General features: G+C 57.3%; 2 protein-coding genes across 2 annotated transcripts; both read right to left on the reverse strand.

The window, feature by feature from the left end:
• Positions 1 to 3951: 3951 nt before the first annotated feature.
• Positions 3952 to 11512, reverse strand: C1QTNF6 (C1q and TNF related 6). The gene is made up of 3 exons (XM_067697972.1): positions 11332 to 11512; positions 8717 to 8975; positions 3952 to 6246 (listed from the first exon to the last, which is right to left on the reverse strand). The coding sequence occupies exons 2-3, from the start codon at positions 8967 to 8969 to the stop codon at positions 5699 to 5701; spliced, it is 801 nt and encodes a 266-aa protein (XP_067554073.1). The 5' UTR covers positions 8970 to 8975; positions 11332 to 11512; the 3' UTR covers positions 3952 to 5698.
• A 4686-nt stretch (positions 11513 to 16198) lies between these two features.
• LOC137202945 (ras-related protein Rab-6B-like) lies at positions 16199 to 16550 on the reverse strand. Its single transcript, XM_067698717.1, has one exon. It carries the CDS (start codon positions 16548 to 16550, stop codon positions 16221 to 16223), a length of 330 nt encoding a protein of 109 aa, XP_067554818.1. The 3' UTR covers positions 16199 to 16220.
• Positions 16551 to 19338: the final 2788 nt, after the last annotated feature.

Genomic DNA, 19338 nt, shown 5'->3' on the forward strand with positions numbered 1-19338 from the left:
AGGACCGAGGCTGTCCCCCAAGTCTGAGAAGTCTTCCTAGAACCGAGATACCCCGGGTGAGGAAGACGGCCGCACCTGATGATGTGGCCGGAGAGGTTTGAAGAGAAGTGAACCAGCGGTGCTCGTGACCACTTCTCCCCGCGGCCACAACACTTCTGACCTCACTCGGGAGCTCAGCCTAGACCCTTGGGGCTCACAGGCAAACCTTGCTTCCCATCGTCCTGTTCTCCTTCCCAGGGCTTGGGTTAGTTGTGGTCGTATGATCAGTTCTGGCCAATGAAAAGCGAGCAGGGGCTGCTGGGTGAAAGAATCTCTGGCTCTTCTTTCACTCCCCCTCGTGATGCCTGATGTGACGCCTGGACAGCCATCTTGTGGCCACCACCTTGTCAAGGCTGCCGTCCTGTGGCCCTGAGGGAAGCTGGCTTGAGAACGAAGTTTTTGCACTAAGTGGGCCGAGTGGAAATATGGGACAGATCAGGGTCCTCAGTGCTTTTGCTGAGCTGCTGAATTAACCAGCCCCAGAGCTGCCCCACCCTGGGATTTAGGGCGCGTTTTCCTTTTTTGAAGCTCTTTGTTCAATATGTGTTCCTTGCACCCAAGATCATCCTAAAAAACACAGCAAGGATATGTAACAAAAAGCAGAGAGAGGAAAGGAGTCTTGTCCAGGTACTTGCGTTTCAAAATAAGAAGGAAAGAGCTGCATTGCCAGCCAAGAGCTTTCGGAGAGGATGCTCTGAGTAGACGCAAGGTCCCCTCTACCCAGACACCCAAGATGCCCCGGGGGGAGGCAGGCAGAGGGGAGGAAAGGAGTGTCAGTGTTGGGGTTCCTGGTGAACATGGATCCGGGCCCCTCCTTCCCAGCTGAGCCTGGCAAGGGCTCCAGGGAAGACCCCCAGCAGGTCTGGGGCATCTGAGACTCAGAGGGGCCGTTCCTCTCTTCCCAGGCAGAACCCCGGGGAGGTGGCTGAGACCCCAGGGAAGAAATGGCCAGATAGTGCATTCCGGCAGATAGGGCTGGGCTCGGACGGCCCTCTGAGGGATACAGAATTTGTGAGATAAGCGTGCGTGCAGAGAGGATCCGGATGTCCCAAGAGGAAAGAGGACCCAGGAGGCTCTGCAGGAGCCTTTGGACATGCACTGCCAGGTGACCCCTCCCGCTGCCGGGATGTGGCGCTCAGATGCAGCCCCCCAGGAAATGTGGTACGAGAAGAAGCCCAGCTGGCCAAAATCGCATTTCTTCAACTTCAGCAGCATGGAAATTAAGCTTAGTCATGGAGAAATAAAGCAAGTTCTATTCTGCGTACATCTGAGTTTGCGGCATCAACTCATTCCCCGCAGTGGTGAAGAGCAGTCAGCAAGATGTAGGTCAGCCACCAGCGACCCCACCACCACCAACACTGCTGCTTCCCTGCAGAGGGTCCCCGGTTTCCTCCATGTGCCTGCACCCCAATTACTACTTCCTCCTGTCCACGCCACCACCTGCAGGCAACCTCACACCTCATCCGGACCCTGAGCTGCAACCCCAAGGCTTGCTGCTGGCCACCCAGCCTCCCGTCTTCCTGGGTTTGCAGACCAGCCGCTCCCAGCCACGCTGGCTTAGCTCTGTGCCCTCCTGACTCATGTCGTGGAAATCCCTCCTTCCTTTCTGGCTCCTGCGGCCACCCGCTGGCCCCAGCTCTCCCCAGCTCGGCCCCACCCATGATGTTCTTGACGTCGGTTTCTGATCTCGTTGAGTTTCTGCCCGTGTTTTTCCCTTCCTCCAGATGTACACGTGGCAGCATGTAGCTACTGGGACAGGCCTGCAGAGCTGGCCGGAGGGGAGGGAACAGGAGAGTCGCAGGATTTTATCCCCTGGCCCAGGATTCCTGGTTCTTGCTTCCCGCTGCTTCTCTCTCCCTATGCTCAGTAAAGTCATTCATCCCACAAATGCTCTCCGCTCTTCAAGGACCCACATGCCAGCTACTGCTAATACACCAACACCATTACAGTCGGTCCTCACTCAGGACAAGAAAGGGATGGTCCCCGGGGTGGGCAGGCGGCCACACGGGCATTTCGCTAGCTCGCTGGGGTCACCAGGACCACACGTTGCAGATCCCCGGGGGATGTTGTCCCCACAGACCTGGCAGCGGGCTGAGGGGGGCCTCCAGTTTCCCAGGGCCCTTGCCGAAGGACCTCCACCAAGAACTTACCTGTTGGGAGAGTCTCCATAACAAAGATCTAGTGGCTCTGACCCCCCCACTGACGATACGCCTCCAAGTCAGGAACTGGGATCCCATGGGAACGACTGGCCCAGACAGACCAGGGGCCGCCTCTGAAGCACGGATGGAGAAGTGTTTGTAGCAGGTCCAACTAGACAACGGAGGGCTGCCAGTTTTGGAGACCTGAACTAATGTGGCCTGGAAATATCTGGGGCCTTTGGCCTCAGCTTGCAAAGGGCAAGCTTCAGTCCTCCTGCAAGTGCTTGGCAAGGAGCGTCAAAAGCTCTTCTGCCTCAGTAATCAGCACATCAAGTCCTCATGATGTCCATGACCAAAGGCTCCTGCCTGGCGCTGGAGGTGACCTTTACCACCAGTGTCGGAGCAGGGGTGCTGGGGAGGCCGATGACACTTCAGCAGATCCTGGGCCCAAAGTGGGCGGTGGGATGGCTCCCCTGAGTAGCCTCTGACCTGTCAGGGCCTCTTGCGTGAGAGCTGCGAGGGCTTCAGGTGAGGTGGAAAACCTCCTTCGGGGGCCAGATGGGCTCCAAGGAAACTAAGATTTACGTCTTCCCCTGCCAGGGTGGCTGCAGGCTCAGGTGGATCCTAGGGCAGTGATGGTGGATTTGTCTTTATAGCATCCTCTTCCACGTGGTACCCAGAGAGCCGTCAAACACAGGCACGCAGGCAGGGCAGATGCCCCATCAAGCCAGTAAGAGGAGTCGCCACCGATTGAGTTCGGTGTGTGAGTAGCTACTATGCTAGCTCGGAAGTCAGAACCCACCAAGGCTGCCCGTTGTAGGACGTGGAGCATTTTCCCACCAGAGCATATACAGCTGTTCGCTGGCAAATATTACACACAAAACGTGAGACAGGAGCCCCAGGTAGGATCTGTGGTTCGTTCAGCACGTCCAGGTGCCTCACTAGAACATAAACTCCGTGGGTGCTCTCCATGGGGAGGTGATGGCTTGTGCCTGCAGTTGCAGCCTCCAAGCCTAGCAGCACACCCAGCACACAGTAGGTGCTCAGTAGCTGTGGTTCAAAGGATGAACGCAGGGACTTCCCTGGTGGTGCCGTGGTTAAGAACCTGTCTGCCAAGGCAGGGGACACAGGTTCGAGCCCTGGTCCAGGAAGATCCCACATGCCGCGGAGCGACTAAGCCCGTGCGCCACAGCTACTAAGCCTGCGCCCTAGAGCCCGCGAGCCACAACTACTGAGCCCGCGTATCACATCTACTGAAGCCCACGTGCCTAGACCCCATGCTCCGCAACAAGAGAAGCCCACGCACCGCAACGAAGAGTAGCCCCCGCTCACCGCAACTAGAGAAAGCTGGCACACAGCAACGAAGACCCAACGCAGCCAAAAATTAATTAATTAATTTTTTTTTTTTAAAAAAGGAGGAATGCAGTGCTCACCGGGCAACCTCTCTTCTAATCCTTATGGCCACACCATGAGATAGGTGATCCCCATTTCCATTTTACAGACAAGGAGACTGAGGCTCCGAGATGTGAGGACTTTCCCAGGGCCACAGCCAGGGCACGGCACAGTAGACCCTGAGCTGGTTCCACTGCCTCCAAGGCACAGCAGTTGAGTGAGTGACCGAGGCGGGCTGGTTCTTTTATGGGTGGCGAGCACGTGGAATGGAGCCCTGGGCTGCCTTGGTCCCTCTGGGATCCTGAACCTGGGCCCAGCAGAACAGGATGGGCTGCCCTCCCAAGGTGGGCAAAGGAAACCGAGCAGAAAGAGCCAGGCTGAATTGCCAAGAAGACGCACAACTTTTAATCATGCTGGACAAGCAGGGCAGGGGTGAAGTCGGGCTGGGGGTGGTTGTACAGGACCAGCCTTCACGGCACCGGGTCAGGCCCTGCTGCCATCCCCCAGCCATGCAGCCATGGCTCCCCTGGCTACGAGTAAGCACCAGAGACCACCACCGGGGCCACCTCTGCCCCGGAGTCCGTATAAGCACCAACGGGCGGAGGCCGTCTCCCTCTGGGGAGAGATTCGGGCCACCTGGGGTTGCAGGAGGGGAAGGCTGGGGGCCACCAGGCTGTCCCACCCTGGGAGACGGGGAAGGGACAGAAGTCCTGATGTCCCTCACTTGGCCTCAGCCTCGCCCAGCGCCTCCCTTGGCATCATGGCTCAGAGGAGGGTCCCCCCAATTGACCTGGAACGTTGCTCGCTTTGGTTCCCCAGACCTGCTGAGGGGTCCAAAGCCCGGTGCCCTCTGTCCTGGCTCACTGCCCGGCAGCATTTGTAGAGGCAGCAGCGGGCCAGAGGCGGCTCTGCTGGGCAGGAGCTGCCCACCCGGGGCCTCAACACCTGGAGAGCCGGAGGCACTGGGCTGGCGAGAGACACCAAGGAGGTCAGAGCACCTGGGGACAGACGACAGTGTCTGACAGTGGCTGGGAGCCTGGGAGAACTGAGGCCCAGGCACCTTTGGCAAAATGGGCTGAGCACGGCCCTGACAGCCGCCCAGCAGCGGGGCAGGGAGGGCGTGTGCTGAGGAGGGTAGGAGTCCTCACAGGCTTCCACCCCAGCCGTGTGGGGAGCTATGGGTCTGGGCCCCCTTATCCCAAAATGCCCCCTAACCCCTGGGTCCTCTCCTCACAGCACCTTTCCCCTGACCAAGGCCCCCCTGGGTTTGCTTTAATGATGGGCATTGGGAAAAAAAGAAAGGAACAGGCAGAGGATACTCCCCACCTGGGGTACCCTATCCTGCCAGCCTTGGGGAGTGGTGGGTAATGGGGGGCCACAGTGCCTGAATGCCCAGAACACAGACTTGTGTGATCAGAGACCCATGTGTTCCTCTGGGTCTGGTTTCAGAATCTGTGTCTCCCCACCCTGGCTGGACTGGGTGCTCACCGAGAGCAGGGCCTGTGTCTGGTTCACCTCAGCCTTCCCAGAGCCTGGCACAGAGCAGGCACTCAGTGAGTGTTTGATGACTGAATAAATGAACTGCGGCTGCACAAGTCGGGGCAGAGACAGGAGCTCAGAGAGAAGGGAGAAGGTGCAAGAGACAAGAGGAGGGGGTGTCCTAGAAGGGTGAGAGAATTTAAGGATGTTGGGAAGATTCTAGAATGTTTGGAAGATTCCAGAATGTTGTGAAAATTATAGGACCTGGTTACTCAAGTGGGGTCCATAGACCAGCATCACCCAGGAACGTCCTAGAAATGCAAAATCCTGGGCCCACGCCACACCTGCTGGATCAGAACCAACATTTTCACACAATCCCTGGGTGATACAGATGCACATTCAAGTTTGAAAAGTGCTGGTCTAAAAGGTTGGGAAAGTTCTAGAAGATTGAGCTTAGGAGGTTTCTGAAAATGTCCAAGAGAGGAGAGAGGCAGGAACAGACTGGGAGGGGTGATGGAGGGAAGGAAAGAGGAGAAGCCTGCCCAGAATGCCAGGTCCCAGGGCCAACTTTACAGACAGGCAAACTGAGGCCCCGCAGGGCACAGACCTGCCCGTGGCCACCCCAGGCCAGAGCTGCCCCATGGGAGGCACTAATCGTCCTCAGGCTTGATGAGGTGGCCGCTGAAGGTGATGTAGGTGTCGATGTCGTCGCTGTAGACGGCGTTCTCACGCTCACGCTTGAAGAGCCGCGCCCAAACACGGTCGCCGGGTGCCAGGGCCAGCATCACACTCTGGCTCTGCATGATGCTGCGGTCGCTGGGCTGCGCGTACAGGATGACGGCTGCCTCGTCGTTGTGCACGACGTGCACGTAGGTCTCCTTGAAGTTCCAGCTGTGCACGTTGAGGCTGAAGAAGTAGAGGCCGCGCAGGGGGGCGACGAAGTGGCCGGCAGCCAGGTTGAAGTGCCCGTCCGGGTTCACGAAGACCGTGTCGAAGAGCAGCGGCTGGAAACCCTCGCTGCTGTGCAGGGCCGTCTTGCGGCCCACCGAGAAGGCTGAGAAGCGCATCTGGCACGGGCCGCCAGGGCTGCCTGCTTGCCCCTTGGCGCCCTTGATGCCCTGGGGGCCGCGCTCCCCCCGGGGGCCCTCCCTGCCCAGCTTCCCGGGCGAGCCCAGCAGGCCTCGGTCCCCTTTGTCACCTGAGGAGACAAAGAGGAGAAAAGTCAGGGCAGGCACCCACGCCTGCACCCAGGGGGCTCCTAAGCATTTGCAGAAGGCTCGCCCCTGCCCAGAGACGGCAGGTCGGAGGAGAGCCAGCACCTACAGAGCACCTACTGCATGCCAGGCATCGCCACCCCGAGGCCCCTCTAAAGGAGACACCACGCCCACCTCCACTTGCAGAGAGGTGACGGGACTCTCCCGGTGGTACAGCTTGGGAGCAGGACCCCAGCTGTGGTCTGTCTCCACGCCAGCCTGCTCCCTCCTCAGCAGTGAGGGTCTGACTGTGATCTCTGCCAGACCAGGCCTGGACCGCAGGTGTCACTGCACCCAGCGGGACTTCAGGGGGATGTGGGCGTGGCATTTCTGCCCCAGAGAAGGGATCACCCGGAAGGAAGTGTCCAGAGTCGGAGCCAGGAGGCCCTTGGTGGGCGTTACCGCCCCTCTGCACGACCTGGGGCCTTCATGTTGGTGTCTTGGGATTTTTTGTCTGTATCTTGAAGAGGATCATGCTTGCCTCACGGGGATGTTCCTGAGCCCTCTGGGAAAGCGCTGGGTGAACTCTGCAGATACGAGGCGGGACGACTCACCCAGCACTGCCCAGCCCACCTCCCCCTGCCCTGGGCTCCGGCAGCATCTCCCCTGGTTTCCAGGCAGGCACGCCTCTGGGCAGCCCTTGGTCCAGGCTGACTTCGAACGCAAGAAAAGCAGGTGACCACCTACTTTTTGTATTTTTACCACCTACTTCTTGAGGGACCAGATTCCAAATATTTCTCTGCTGCTTGTCACAGAGCCTGCACTCACACCCTCAGCTACATCCCTCTGAATGAACTAGACAGCCCTGTGTTGTCCCGGGGTCCCCTATGACCGTGGCAATGCTGCTGGGAAGAGGGGAGGAAGGCGCAGAAAAGAGGACACAGGTCCTTGGAGGAGAAGCCTGGAGAGAAGCAGGGAGGAGGGAGTCCATGGCTCTGTGGAGGTCTTCCTCACTGGCCTCGTTGGTGAACTGCCTACCTCATCACGTGCCCTGCACTTTCCAGTTTGCAGAGCACTTGCTTCGCCCCAGGCCCAAGGGAGGGTGTGAAGGGTAATTATAAGAGGGGGTTACCTTCTCCTTTTTACAAATGAGGCAGCAAGCCCAGGGAGGGAGAGACAAGCCTGCCCCACACAGCAAGGGAGCTGAAGAGCTGGGGCTGGGACCCAGGACTCCTGACAGCAGCCAGACGCCTTCTGCCCAGCAGGCAGCTAGCCTGTCCCAGGAGAGGTGACATGGGGTTTTAAGAAGGATAGTGAAGGGGGAGTTCAGTCAGTATCCAAGCACCTCGTCAACCTCACACAGAGGGCTCTGCTGGCCTTGGGGAAGCGTGATGTGTGAGGTGGTGGGCCAGGTAGGGAGAGGACAAGAGGGGTCCTCAACCACAAAATCTGAAGGCCAGAGGGTCTCAGGTGCCAGCTGACCCTCTGGAGTCCTCAGCGACAAATCTTAGCTCTGCCCCTAACAGCTGCGTGACCCCAGGAAAGCTTCTCCCCTCTCGGAGGCTCTGTTTCCCCATCTGCAAAGTGGGAGGAATGACAACATACCGAACTTGCGGGGTTGTCGTGAGCAAAGACAGAGGTTAAGGATGTCAAGGTCTGGCCCCAGGACCAGCCATTCACAGCCCCCAACAGCAGAAGTAGCTTCCTTGAGATTTGGTTTTAGAGGACAGGCAGCCAGCTCTCACCTGGGCGGCCCTAGTGGCCCCCACGGCTCTCCCTGATTCTACCCTTGTCTATTCTCCACAGAAATTAGAGTGATCCGTTTGAAACCTAAGCTGGGCCAGGTCCCTCCTCTGCTCAAACCCTCCCCCACTCCCCATCTCACTCAGAGGAGGAGCCCACGTCTGATCTGTTTTGTCTCCAACCTAGCTCCTCCTCTTGCCCCCTGTTCCTTCAACACATGAGGTCCGCTCTGGCCCCAGGGCCTTTGCACCTGCTGTGCACTCTGCCTGGAATGCTCTTCCCCAGATATCCACATGGCTTCTCCCCACCTTCTCAGTGAGACCTACACTGACACCCCCATTTAATATGCACACTGCCCTCCACAGCTGCACTCCAGACACCCCTTACCCTGCTCCACCTCGTCACTTCCATAGCATTTATCACCATCCATTTCATTGACTTGGGTGATATGTTTACTGCTCACTGTCTGCCTCCCCCGCTAGAACAGAAGCTCCACAGCGGTGGCATCTCTGTCTGATGTGTACACGCTCCATCCCAGAATTCAGAATGGTCCTGGTATGCAGTAGGTACTTAATAAATGTGTGAATGAAAGAAAAGGTCTGGGACAGTTTTCTGTCCTGGTTTCTTCTGCTCCTTCCACCTCACCTCCCTGAGCCCAGGAAGAGATCCCCATGCCCTCCCTGTCCCCGACCGGGCCAGTCCAGCCAGACCAAGCCACGTGTGGGTCCTCACCCTTCAGGATGGTGATGTTAATGTAGGGCCTGACCTCAGGCAGCATGTACGGGAGGGCAGACGGAGAGGCCAAGGACGTATGTGCAGCATCAGCAAGGACCAGGGGGTCCTCAGAGTCACAGCACCGTCGACAGAGCCCAGGGGAACTAGAGGCCACGGCTTCCCCAGAGGTGGGCTCCTCGGTGGGGATTCCAAACACAGAGAGAGGGGGCACGAGCACTGCCCAGAGGAGGCCCAGGGCAGCTATCCCCATGGCGACCTGGAGCAGGGAAGGAGGGACAGAAACACATTACCTTGACATCTACACTCTGTTGATGCCCAGCGTGGACGCCACCACCCACAGCACGTGCACTCCTGACATAACTCGGGGAGGGGGCATTAGTGCCCCCATTTAACAGATGAGAAGACAGAGGCCTACACAGGGAAGCAGGTTCTCAAGGTCACAAAGAGGTTCACAAAAGCAGGTTTTCAAGGTCACAAAGAGACTTGTGGTAGTGCGGGGCCTGGAGGTTGAGTCCCCTGGCACCCAGTCCCTGGGCATCTCTGGCACACATGGGCCCACGAAGGAGGACCCGCTCTGAAGACGAGGGTCCTGGGAGGCCTTTGCTGGGGTGGGTGAGGAAGATGCCCTGCTGCCCATGTGTCACAGCCAACGAGACTGTAAAATGCTTTTCCCACCCTCCCAGCCTCCCTCTGGCTTGTTTTCTTGCCCCAGACTCCACCGTCACTGGAGGGCAAAGGTAGAAGAAGGTGCCCCTCAGGACGGACAAATTAGAAACAAACAAACAAAAGAAGTCCCTGCAGAAATGCACGCGGAAGGTGTGTAGCTGGTCTCAGCCCACCTCCTCTCTCAGCATGTTTGCGCAGTCAACAACCTACCAACGCCACCTCACACAAGAAGCCCTGCAGGGAAAGGAGCGGGAGAGAGTAAATTCATTGGAAGGTGGTTGTGTCAATCATCGTAGACCTGCCAATCAGCTGCCAAGGTGGTAAATTGGAACTAAGGGGCGGGACCCAGGAGGTCTGGAAAATTCAAAAGGAACAGGGAAGCCCAACGGTTTGTGAGAATCTGTCTTTGGCCTTGGCCAAGAAGGGATCCAGAGTTCACGGAGAGGGGCAGAAAGCAGCCTGGACAGCAGTGACTGGAGACGAGCTGGGGCTGGGTGGGCAGGAAGCCAAGCAAAGAGCCTTTGAGGTGGTGGCAGTCTTTGGGGGCTGGCACTGAGTTATCACAGGATCAGAAACACTTTTGAAACCAGACTGGTTTTTACACTTCTGGTGTTCTTTGTTCATTTCCTTTGTGTTCTCCTTTAACATTTAGTACAATTTAAAAATATTTTTCTGTGGTTAATATGTGTAGAGAAACTAAAATTATTATTTTTTTTAAATGCCATTCTAACCTAACCTGAACACTGAGGTAGGAGTTGGGTTTTAAAGGGGCAGGAGCCCTCCCCCACAACAACCCCCTCCCCGCTCCCTGGGGGCTGGGTAGCAGCAGGAGAAGAGAGGGGTGGGCAGGCAGTCCCCAGGGCCATCACCCCTCTCCTGAAGGTGACCATTCCCAAGCCTCCCCCACCTCTCCGGCCCCCGTTCTGCTTTCCTGGTTCTGCTCAATAAGGCACGTCAAATCTTCAGAGATCAACGTCCCTTCTGTCCGAGATTATGACCCTTACCTTTTATTTGTAAATTACACAACCCAGTGGTTTTGAGAAGAGCAAAATCCCCTCTTTTTCTTCCCATAGATGTGACCTCATGGGAAAAGATGAGGCTTTGGAGTCAGACTTGAGATCCCAGAATAGTTTACAAGCTGTGTGACCTAGGGCTAGTGGCTTAACGTCTCTGGGCTTCTTGCGCCTTGACATTTACAAGGAGGAGACAACACCACCCTCCTTCCCAGGTTATTTGGGAGGATTTAAATGTAGGGAAATTGCCTGACTTGTAAAAGACTCGTAATCAAATGATTGTCCCTTTCTCTGCTGCCCAGCATGACCTCTCCCCGGGGCCTGCATGGGATAGCAAGAGCAGGACTGTTCCCAGAGGATTAAAACTGTTTGGGGACATTTCTGTTGGCCTAGCCAGCTGAGAGTCAAAAAATCTGTGACACAGAACTGTGACCTGGTGGGGTTGGGGGGTGGGGAGGGGGGATGCAGGAAGCAGGGAGCAGGAAGCAAAGCAGCCTTTAACAAAAGTAATAATAACCACAGCCATGGTCACTGACTGTCCCTGGAGGAAGGTGTCACACAGGGATCAAATGAGTGAGGGACCACGCCATTGGGGGTGATTTGGGGGCCCCTGCTGCCTCCATGAGGGCGCTGGGGCCTCTTTGGAGTGGGGGAAGGGCCAGGCCCTGCTGAGCTGAGTTGGTGCCTGTCCAGGCAGCGGTGGGCACAAGACAGGAGCATCGGAGGGCAGCCCTTCACCGGGGCTAAAGTCTCAGTCAAAGGAGGGAGTGGGGAAGGGAGACCCTAGAGGGGCTGGCCGGGGTCAGAAGGAGAGAGCAGGGCCCCAGATGTGAGATGTGTCCGGGAAGAGAGGAGAAAGGAGAGGAATTCCAGGCTCTGACCCCAACCCCCTCTGCCCTGCTGGAGGAAGTTGCAGGACCTCCCATCACTCACCCAGTGTCCTGCAGCCTCAAAGAGCAGCTCACAGACCCCGGGCCTCTGGGCCGCCTCTGGTTCCTTGGTCCATGTTTGCAATTATAACTTGTTGCTGGCCCAGAACCCCAGGCCCTGCGGGCTGGCCAAGGAGGGAGGGAGAAAGGGATGGAGGCAGAGCAGAGGGAGGGAGGGAGGGCGGAGGGGGCGGGCTGAGCTGGCTTCCCGCTTCCCCTGCTCCCTGCTCCCTCCCCTCCAGCCTCTGAGATAAAGGGAGCTGAGGATTTCCTTGTCTTAACTCTCTGGTGGTCCTAGAGGGTCTTGTTTCATTCAGAGACCCCGTAAAGCTCCAGCAGGAAGGGGTCTGAGGCCCCTGATGGGAAATCGAGGCTGGGAAGGGGGAAGGGCAGGGAGCCCCAGAAGTTGCTCAGGAAGGGAAGGCAGTGCTGGAATCGCCATGCCGGGGGCTCCAGCCTAGGCTGAAGAGCTCGTTAGCTCTGAGTCACTGAGGCAGGCGGCACGGAGGGGGCACGGGCACCAGCCCAGTAGCCTCAGGTTCAAATCCTGGCACTGGCACCCACTGGCCAATCCCTTCCCCTCTCAGACCCTAGCTGTCTGTAGAACTCCAGTCCCCAGCCCCATCCGTGCCAGCTCCGAGATCAGGTAAGAGTATCAGGTAAGGGTGGCAGCCGGGTCAACAGCCCCGCCTCCAATGGACACCAAAGTCCTCCTCCTCTGCCTGGAAATGCTGCCATGATTATCCATCTTCCTGGTCTTCTACAGCCAATCCGCCCGTGGAAATGACCCCCAAGAAGGTCACAGGAGGGCAGCCTGTACAGAATGCCCCTGGGCCTCTGCTTCCTTCTGGTTAGGCTGCAGGAGGCTTTGCAAAGGCTGCAGTCCTGGTTCCCTGGGCTCAGAGACCCCTGTGCAAAGATTCTCTCAAACATCCCTCGCCCTCTAGCCCCCTCTCATGCTACATTTGTTGAGTACTTACTGCCTGGGCCAGGCTTCACCTTTGCAGGGGTTTTTGGGAGCCAAGGGTATTTACATCCATTTTCTTACTCTTCTTGGGAAAGGGAGCTAGTGGTGGGAGCTGATGTGACTTTCACAGGGTCACACAGTTAGTGAAGAGGAACCACAACCCTACAGGATGGAAGTGCTCCCCGTCCTACCGGAGCTCCCACGATGGCACAGCTGGGCACGGCTGCGGGCAAAGGTTGCAATTCAGGGCCTGCCCCCTGGGCAGACAGAGGTGGTGACATTGTCGCTCTCAGGAGGCACAGGAACGCAGCGACCTAGGGGGACTTACTGAAATCTGGGGCTTGGGGCACTAAGCCCCAGGCCCCACTCACAGCTGGGCAAAGTGTGGAGGATAGAACAGCCCTGGCTGTGTGTCCCTGGCCATCTCCCGTCTCTGAGCTTCTGTTTTTTTATTACTTTGGGGGATTAACACACAGCAGAATATCCAGGCCTAGAAGGACCCTTAGAGATGATCTAATCCAATTCCTGAATCTGTCCAGCAGGGACACTGTGACCAGGGAGGGCAGGGAATCTTTGGCTCAAGGTCGGACAGCAGACTGGAGTCCAAGTTGGGATGAGGGCCAGACTCCCCCAGCTTCTAGTTTTGTGCTGCTTCCCACTCCCAACCCACTTGGAGTACCCCACCCTCACCCCAGGCCTACTTAGGGGTTCAAGGGGCCCCAAAGGAAAGCAGATGGAAGGCCTAAGAACACTGGGAAAACTGTCAGGTCCACACTGGCTGTGCCCGCTACGTGGCCCTGCCCCAGGCAGCATTCCCAGGGCACAGAGCCAGGGCTGCAGAGGGAGGGAGGCGAGGGAGCCCCCTCCCCACCCTCGCCTCACTGCTGCCTCCAGCGGGAAAAGGGCTGACTCAGCAGCACGGGGGCAGGACACAGCTCCTGGCTGCCTCATAGAGATGTGACTTAGGAAGCCTAGCATCGGAGGAAAAAGCGAAGAGAAGGGAAGACGGATGGGGGATGTGGAGAAGCAGGGTGGGGACACAGAAGTTGTTTGGTCCAGGGCCCATTGTGTGCTCCCTGCCACGCTCAACAGCCCCTCTGCAGAGAAGGAGCCTCATCTCACTCGACAGGTGAGGTCTGGAAAAGCACATGATTCTCATCAGGTTCTAGGACCAGCTCCTTTGACTCCCAGCCAATGTCAATGCCCCAGAAAAGGGTCCCTAATCCCCCTTGGTCCAAGGCAGCTGGCTGGGAGCAGGGCAGACAAGAGAGTAGGACTCAGGAATATTATGCACTACTCTAACATTGTTCCTCCCTCCCTCTTTCACCATGTCACAAATTACCCCATTTGTGCATCAGCCCTTGGTCTCCCAGCCACTCTGAGGATCTCCCCAGCAGGCCAGCCAGGCAGTGTGGAGACAGAGCCCCAGCCCTGGGGCAGACAAAACTGGGTTCCGTCTCAGCTCCACCTCCTTCTAGCTTCGTGTCCTTGGGCATGTCTCCCTACCTCTGAGCCTTGGTGACCCGAGGCCAGAGGAACATGAGGAGGCCAAGACCATCTGAGCAACCTGGCGGGATAACCAGTGGGGTACTCTACACCGGCCACCAGGCACTGCTTCTCCCGGGTTAAACCCTGAACATGGTGAGGGCATGAGCCCATTCTCCTCATGCACACAGATGAGGCACACACTCCCCAACTCTCAGAACCAAGCTCCTAGCCACATCCACCTTCCAGCCCAAGGTTGGGGAGAAGATATAAAAACAGTGACATTTAGTCAGTGCTTACAAAGCACCAAGAACCCTTCACGCATTTTTAAAAAATAAAATGTGTGCCTGTCATAAAGTGAGACAGAACCCAAAACATGATTCCCGGAGTCAGCTGTGCAAGTCGGGTTTGGCTAATGATCTAAATCATTAGCCAAATCTAATGATTAATGATCTAATCTAGGACGGTAATAAAGAAACTAAACAAAGGAAACCGTGAGCGCCACCTAGTGGGGAGAGGCTATGCGCCTGGCACCCACCCCATTCCACCACGGGTTTGCGATGCTCCCCACCCGTCCCCTTCTTAGAGAGCTAAGGAGGGGAGAAGGGGAAAGATGAAGGGCCCACTAAGACGTGCTAGGGGCTGGCTGGGGCGTCCGTTCCCTCACCTCTTCCTCCAAACCCCACTTCCTGCAAAGTGGGCAGAGGGTCCAATGGGACCCTCGCTCTCCAAAGCAGCTCGCTCACTCGGCTTCCTGGCTCTGCATATCCCTCCTTCGACTAGCTGGGTCATCCCGGGTGAACTTCGCTCTCCGGACTCAGTTTCTGCGTCCTGGGCTTTTCAGCAACCCATGTCTGTTCCTACGGGTGTTAATCCGAGATGGGCGAGTTTAATCCCATTTTACAGAAGGGGAAAGAGAATCCCCAAGGGGCCCAGAGAAGGAACGAGCCAGCCCCATCCCAGTCCTCCTGGACCCTGACGAGGACCCTGTTGCTACAGAGTGGGAAACTGAGGCTCAGGGAGACAGGTGAAGCAACTGGCTCCCTCCCCACGGCTGACTAGTGGCAGAGCCGGATGATGGGGTCGCCAAGGCACGCGGGAGGCCAGCGCCATCCTCCCCGCTTCTCTCCGCAGAATTAAGGGGAGTGACTCCCACCCCCAAGCCGGGGAAGCCCCTCCATGCCCACCCGCTTCGGGCTCAAACCCTGGCAAAAGACTGCCGCCAGCTGCAGCCACTCTTGGCACCACCTAGGGCTCAGCCAGACCAGACCCCCGCCACGGGGAAACCCGCCGGCTTGTGGACGGAGGGAGCGGCTCTGCTCCGGCCACCGCGCCTCTATCCGGGAAGCAGACAGCGAGACGAGAGGAAAGAGCCGCTGCGGCGCCGGGGAGGGGCCTTTGCGTGTCCAGCTCCCCGCGGAGTCGAACAGAACCTAGCAAAGCCGAACTTGGCCGAGCAGAGCCGAGTCCGGCCGAGCCCAGCGTGTCCGTCCGATTATCGCCGGGTCTGACCGAGTGGATCCGACTGGTGCCGAATAGAGCCGAGTCCGGCTGACCGGAGCGGCTGAGGGCGCCAAGCGGAGAGGGGAAGGTTACGCGGCGCCCCCTGCCGGACACAGAGCACAGTGCTGGCGTCGGCCGGAGCCAACCCGCCGCCTCCCGGTCCTGCGACAGTCCTGTGAGATGGGGCTACGGAGCCCATTTTACGGATGAGGAAACTGAGCCTCCAAGAGGTTTTGAGGCTGGCCCAAAGGCACGCAGAGCTAAGAAGTGGTGGCTGTGAGGCTCGAAATGGATTGTGTGGCCGTGAGCTCACCTGCCACGCCACCCATGTCAATGGGCGTTGTGTGTTTGCTTTGTTCTCCCCATAATCGCTGCCATTTATCATGGTCAGCAAGGAGGAAGGACCCACCCTGTCTGATGAGCGGGCTGAAGGCCCGCGCCAAGCACAGAGACAACCCCTCCTCTTACAGATGGTGAAACCAAGCAGGCTCCGGGCACACTGACCAAGTGCAGCAAGGCCGGCAGTTCCTGTGCGCAACTATTGACATATTTCCTGTCATTAACGCAGAGAGCAGGACCGAGAGGCCCCGTACTCCTGCAGGCCTCATTTTCCCTTCCTGTTAACAAGATGGCCAGAGGGCAGGAGATCCTGGCTGTGTACAGGCTGTGTCCCTAGGCTGTGTGAGCCAGGACCTGGGGTGTCTGGGACCCCGGAGGAGGCCAAGTGTGGCCCCGGGCACTTTCTTTGAGCCTGTGAAAAAGCGAAGACTGGCTTTGCTCTCCGTGCACACGTATGTGCATGAGTGTGTCACTGACATTCACTCCTGGGTACACACCACCTTAGCCTGCCAGGCAGGCCTATGCCGAGGCTGCAGGGCTCGCTAGAGGGTGGTCGCAACGAGTGAGTGGTGTCAGAGGAAGCCAACGGTCAGACTGCACTAGCGGGAGCAGCCGCCCCTGCTGGCCAGGGACTCCTGGGGTTGGTCCAGCTCGGTGTCGATCATCCCTTCTCTGCTTTCCTCCTGGACGTTCTCCATTCCAGGCAGAGCCGAGGCCACACGTCGGAAGAGCTGCTTCACGTTGTAGCCGGTCTTGGCACCGGTCTCGATGAACGTGGCGCTCAGTTCTTTGGCATGCTGCTCGCCCTCCCGGAGGGTCGCCTCCCTCTTGTCGTCCAGGTCGGTCTTGTTGCCCACCAGCAGGATGATGACGTCACTGCCCCTGTCTGTCCTGACATCATCGATCTGCTGGTCTGGGCTGCCCTTCATGCCTGTTGAGTCTTGCCCAAGGACATCATCTGTTACCGCCGGTGGCCGCCAAGGAGCTGGCACCATTGGCCTCAGAGCTCTTTCCACCCCCAGCATCACTCCTGCCACCCTGGCCCTCAATTTCATAGTTTCTAAAAGCTACAGACACTGGACTGGGGACTAGGAAAACGTGGTTCTTGGTCCTGCCTCTGGTGCTGTGACCCTGGGCAAATCACATGACCATCCCAGGCCTCACTATCTTCAGCTGTAAAATGGGTAGCAGCGCTGTTCTTAGTACCCTGAACATCTCGCATGCCGCCTCCTGGTGCACAAACTCCAGTTCCCTCTTGATGCTTGGCTGGGCTATAACCCTTCCGGGGAGACGTCCTCCCCAACCCATGGCTGGATCCTTGCTTCTGCTAAAGCACTTCTCATGTTTATTTAACACACAGCGCCTGCGATGCACTGTTCTAAGCTGTTTATAAATTTCTGTTCATTTAATCTTCCTAACAGGAGACATCGACTCTCATCTTCCTCTCAAAGAGGAGGAGACGGAGGCACAGGAAGGTTAATTAACTGGCTCTAGGTCAAACAGCGAGTGAATGGATGAGCCGGGATTCAAAACCAGACAGTTCCAGGTTCCGGGGGCTTAAGAACCCCCTCTTTATCTCTTATGTTCAGTACCACTTCCTTCACCCCTGAAGCCAGGCCTTGTAATTCTCCGTCTTCAGCTTTTTGCGCTGGCGGCTGTTCCGTAAACACTTGTTGAAGGAAAGAATGAATGAATTAGTCCAAGGTCCTCCGGAGACCCAGGAGAGGAGGGACTGTTGGCTCCGTTTTGCGGGTGGGAATTGTATTAGTTTGCTGCCAGAACAACGTACCCCAAACTAGGTGGTTTAAACAACAGGAATGTATTTTCTCATCGTTCTGCAGGCTAGAAGTCCAAGATCAAGGTGTCAGGCAGGGTTGCTTCCTTCTGAGGACTGTGAGGAAGGACCTCTTCCAGGCCTCTCTCCTGGCTTCTGGTGGTTTGCAGGCAATCTTTGGCATTAACTTGTGGAAACGTCACTCCAGCATTTTCCCCATGCTCGTGTCTGTGTCCTAATCTTCCCTTTTCTTAAAAACACCAGTCATATTGGAATAGGACCCCACCTGACTCCAGGGTGACATCATCTTAGCTGCTTATAACTGCAAGGACCCTATTTCCAAATAAGGTCACCTCCGGAGGTACTAGAGGTTAGAACCTCATATGAATTTGAGGGAGGAGCGGTACCCAATTCAATGCACAACTGGAATTAAACCTCCTAGGCGGTCCTGTCTCACACAGCTTCTGTCCCTGAATTGGGCCTTACCTCTGCTTTTCTTCCTTTCATTCACTGCCTTCCTTCAACCCCAGGGCCTTAGCACATACAGTCTCCCTGCCGGGCACACTCAGGTTCACCCTCTGCTCTCAGTGCCGCCCCCAACACGGACCCCTCCCCCCAGCTGTGATCCCCCAGAGCACAGGGCACTGCCGTCCCTACTGGATGGTGGTCCATTTACTTGTGCAGTTGCTTGTGAGTGCCACAAGGCCCGGGAGCCGTGTCTGTCTCCCCAGCCCGGTGTCAGGGCCTTGCACACAGTGAGTGCTCAGAAAAGTCTTTATTAACTTAATGAACTTTGCCCAGAGAGGTCAGTGAATGGCCAAGGCTGTGCGGTAGGTTCATGGCAGAGTGGGCCTAGGTCCCAGGCCTCCTGACTTTGGGTCTCATGACATTTGGGGGATGTGTCTGCCCCGTGGCCTTCCAGTAGAGTCACCAAGAGTCTCACCAGGGCCTGCCAGTGACAGGGGAGCACCCCGAGGTTTTGGCAGGACCGTGGCCTTGCACAACTCCAGGGAAAGCGCCTCACATTACAGCCTGGGGTTCTTGCTGCCTTTAGAGTGCTTTCTTCTGTGTCTGGAGTCCTGTGGCACCCAGGCTGTCACCTCCCCATGGGACTGTGGCCTCCGTCTCCCCCACCCCTTAGAGGTGAGGAGGGCCTGAAGCCCTGGGGCCTTGGCCTCCCCTACCCCAGGGCCTACAGGCTCCTGACTCCTTTCTGCTGGTGCTCAGGCTGACATATGAAGTCCTGGTCCAGAGCCTGGTGGCCATGGGCTGTTGCCAGGCAACAGCCTCTGAGAGACAAGTTCAAGGTAAGGTCTTGGGTCTGAGCAACTTGGATGTCTGGAGAGACGGAATCAGGCAGAGAGGGTCATCGCCACCCCTTCCTGCCGGCTCGAGCTCACAGCCCCAGAGCCTGCCCTCAGCCCACAGCCCCTGCAGTTCCCATAACCCACAGATCTCAGCCCCAAACCCCCATATAACTCCTTCCATTCCCCTGATGCCCCCCCCATTTATTAAGGGTCACCACATTGCACAGATCCAAAGGAGGCTAGAGTGACAGTGTGAAAATTCCCCCCTGGAATTGAGAAATGGAATTTCCCCCATTCAGTCATTTATTCCAAATAGTCATATGAGGGGCCCACAGCACTGCCAGGCCCTGGGAACACAGATGCATCAGGCACTGTCCCTGCCTGGAGGGACAAAGCTATTGGGACACCACACACACACACACACACGCACACACACACACACACACAAACGCACACACACACACACGCACACACACACACACACGCACAAGAGCGTGCACAGGTAGTGACATATGGTGAGATGGGGAAGCTGGAGGGCTGTGGGATCCAGAGAGGGGACCCTGGCCCAGGCCCACTCCCTACACAACCTGGGCTGCAAGCAGGTCCTCTGCTCCCACCCCGTGCACACCTGCCACA

The sequence above is a fragment of the Pseudorca crassidens genome, chromosome 11 (genome assembly GCF_039906515.1).
Source record: "Pseudorca crassidens isolate mPseCra1 chromosome 11, mPseCra1.hap1, whole genome shotgun sequence".
NCBI lineage: Eukaryota > Metazoa > Chordata > Mammalia > Artiodactyla > Delphinidae > Pseudorca > Pseudorca crassidens.

Coding starts and splice junctions, on each gene's coding strand:
- LOC137202945 (XM_067698717.1), bottom strand. CDS start 16,550: ATGAAGGGCAGCCCAGACCAGCAGATCGATGATGTCAGGACAGACAGG.
- C1QTNF6 (XM_067697972.1), bottom strand. CDS start 8,969: ATGGGGATAGCTGCCCTGGGCCTCCTCTGGGCAGTGCTCGTGCCCCCT. Junction 6,247..8,716: donor TAACATCACCATCCTGAAGG/GTGAGGACCCAC, acceptor TTGTCTCCTCAG/GTGACAAAGGGGACCGAGGC.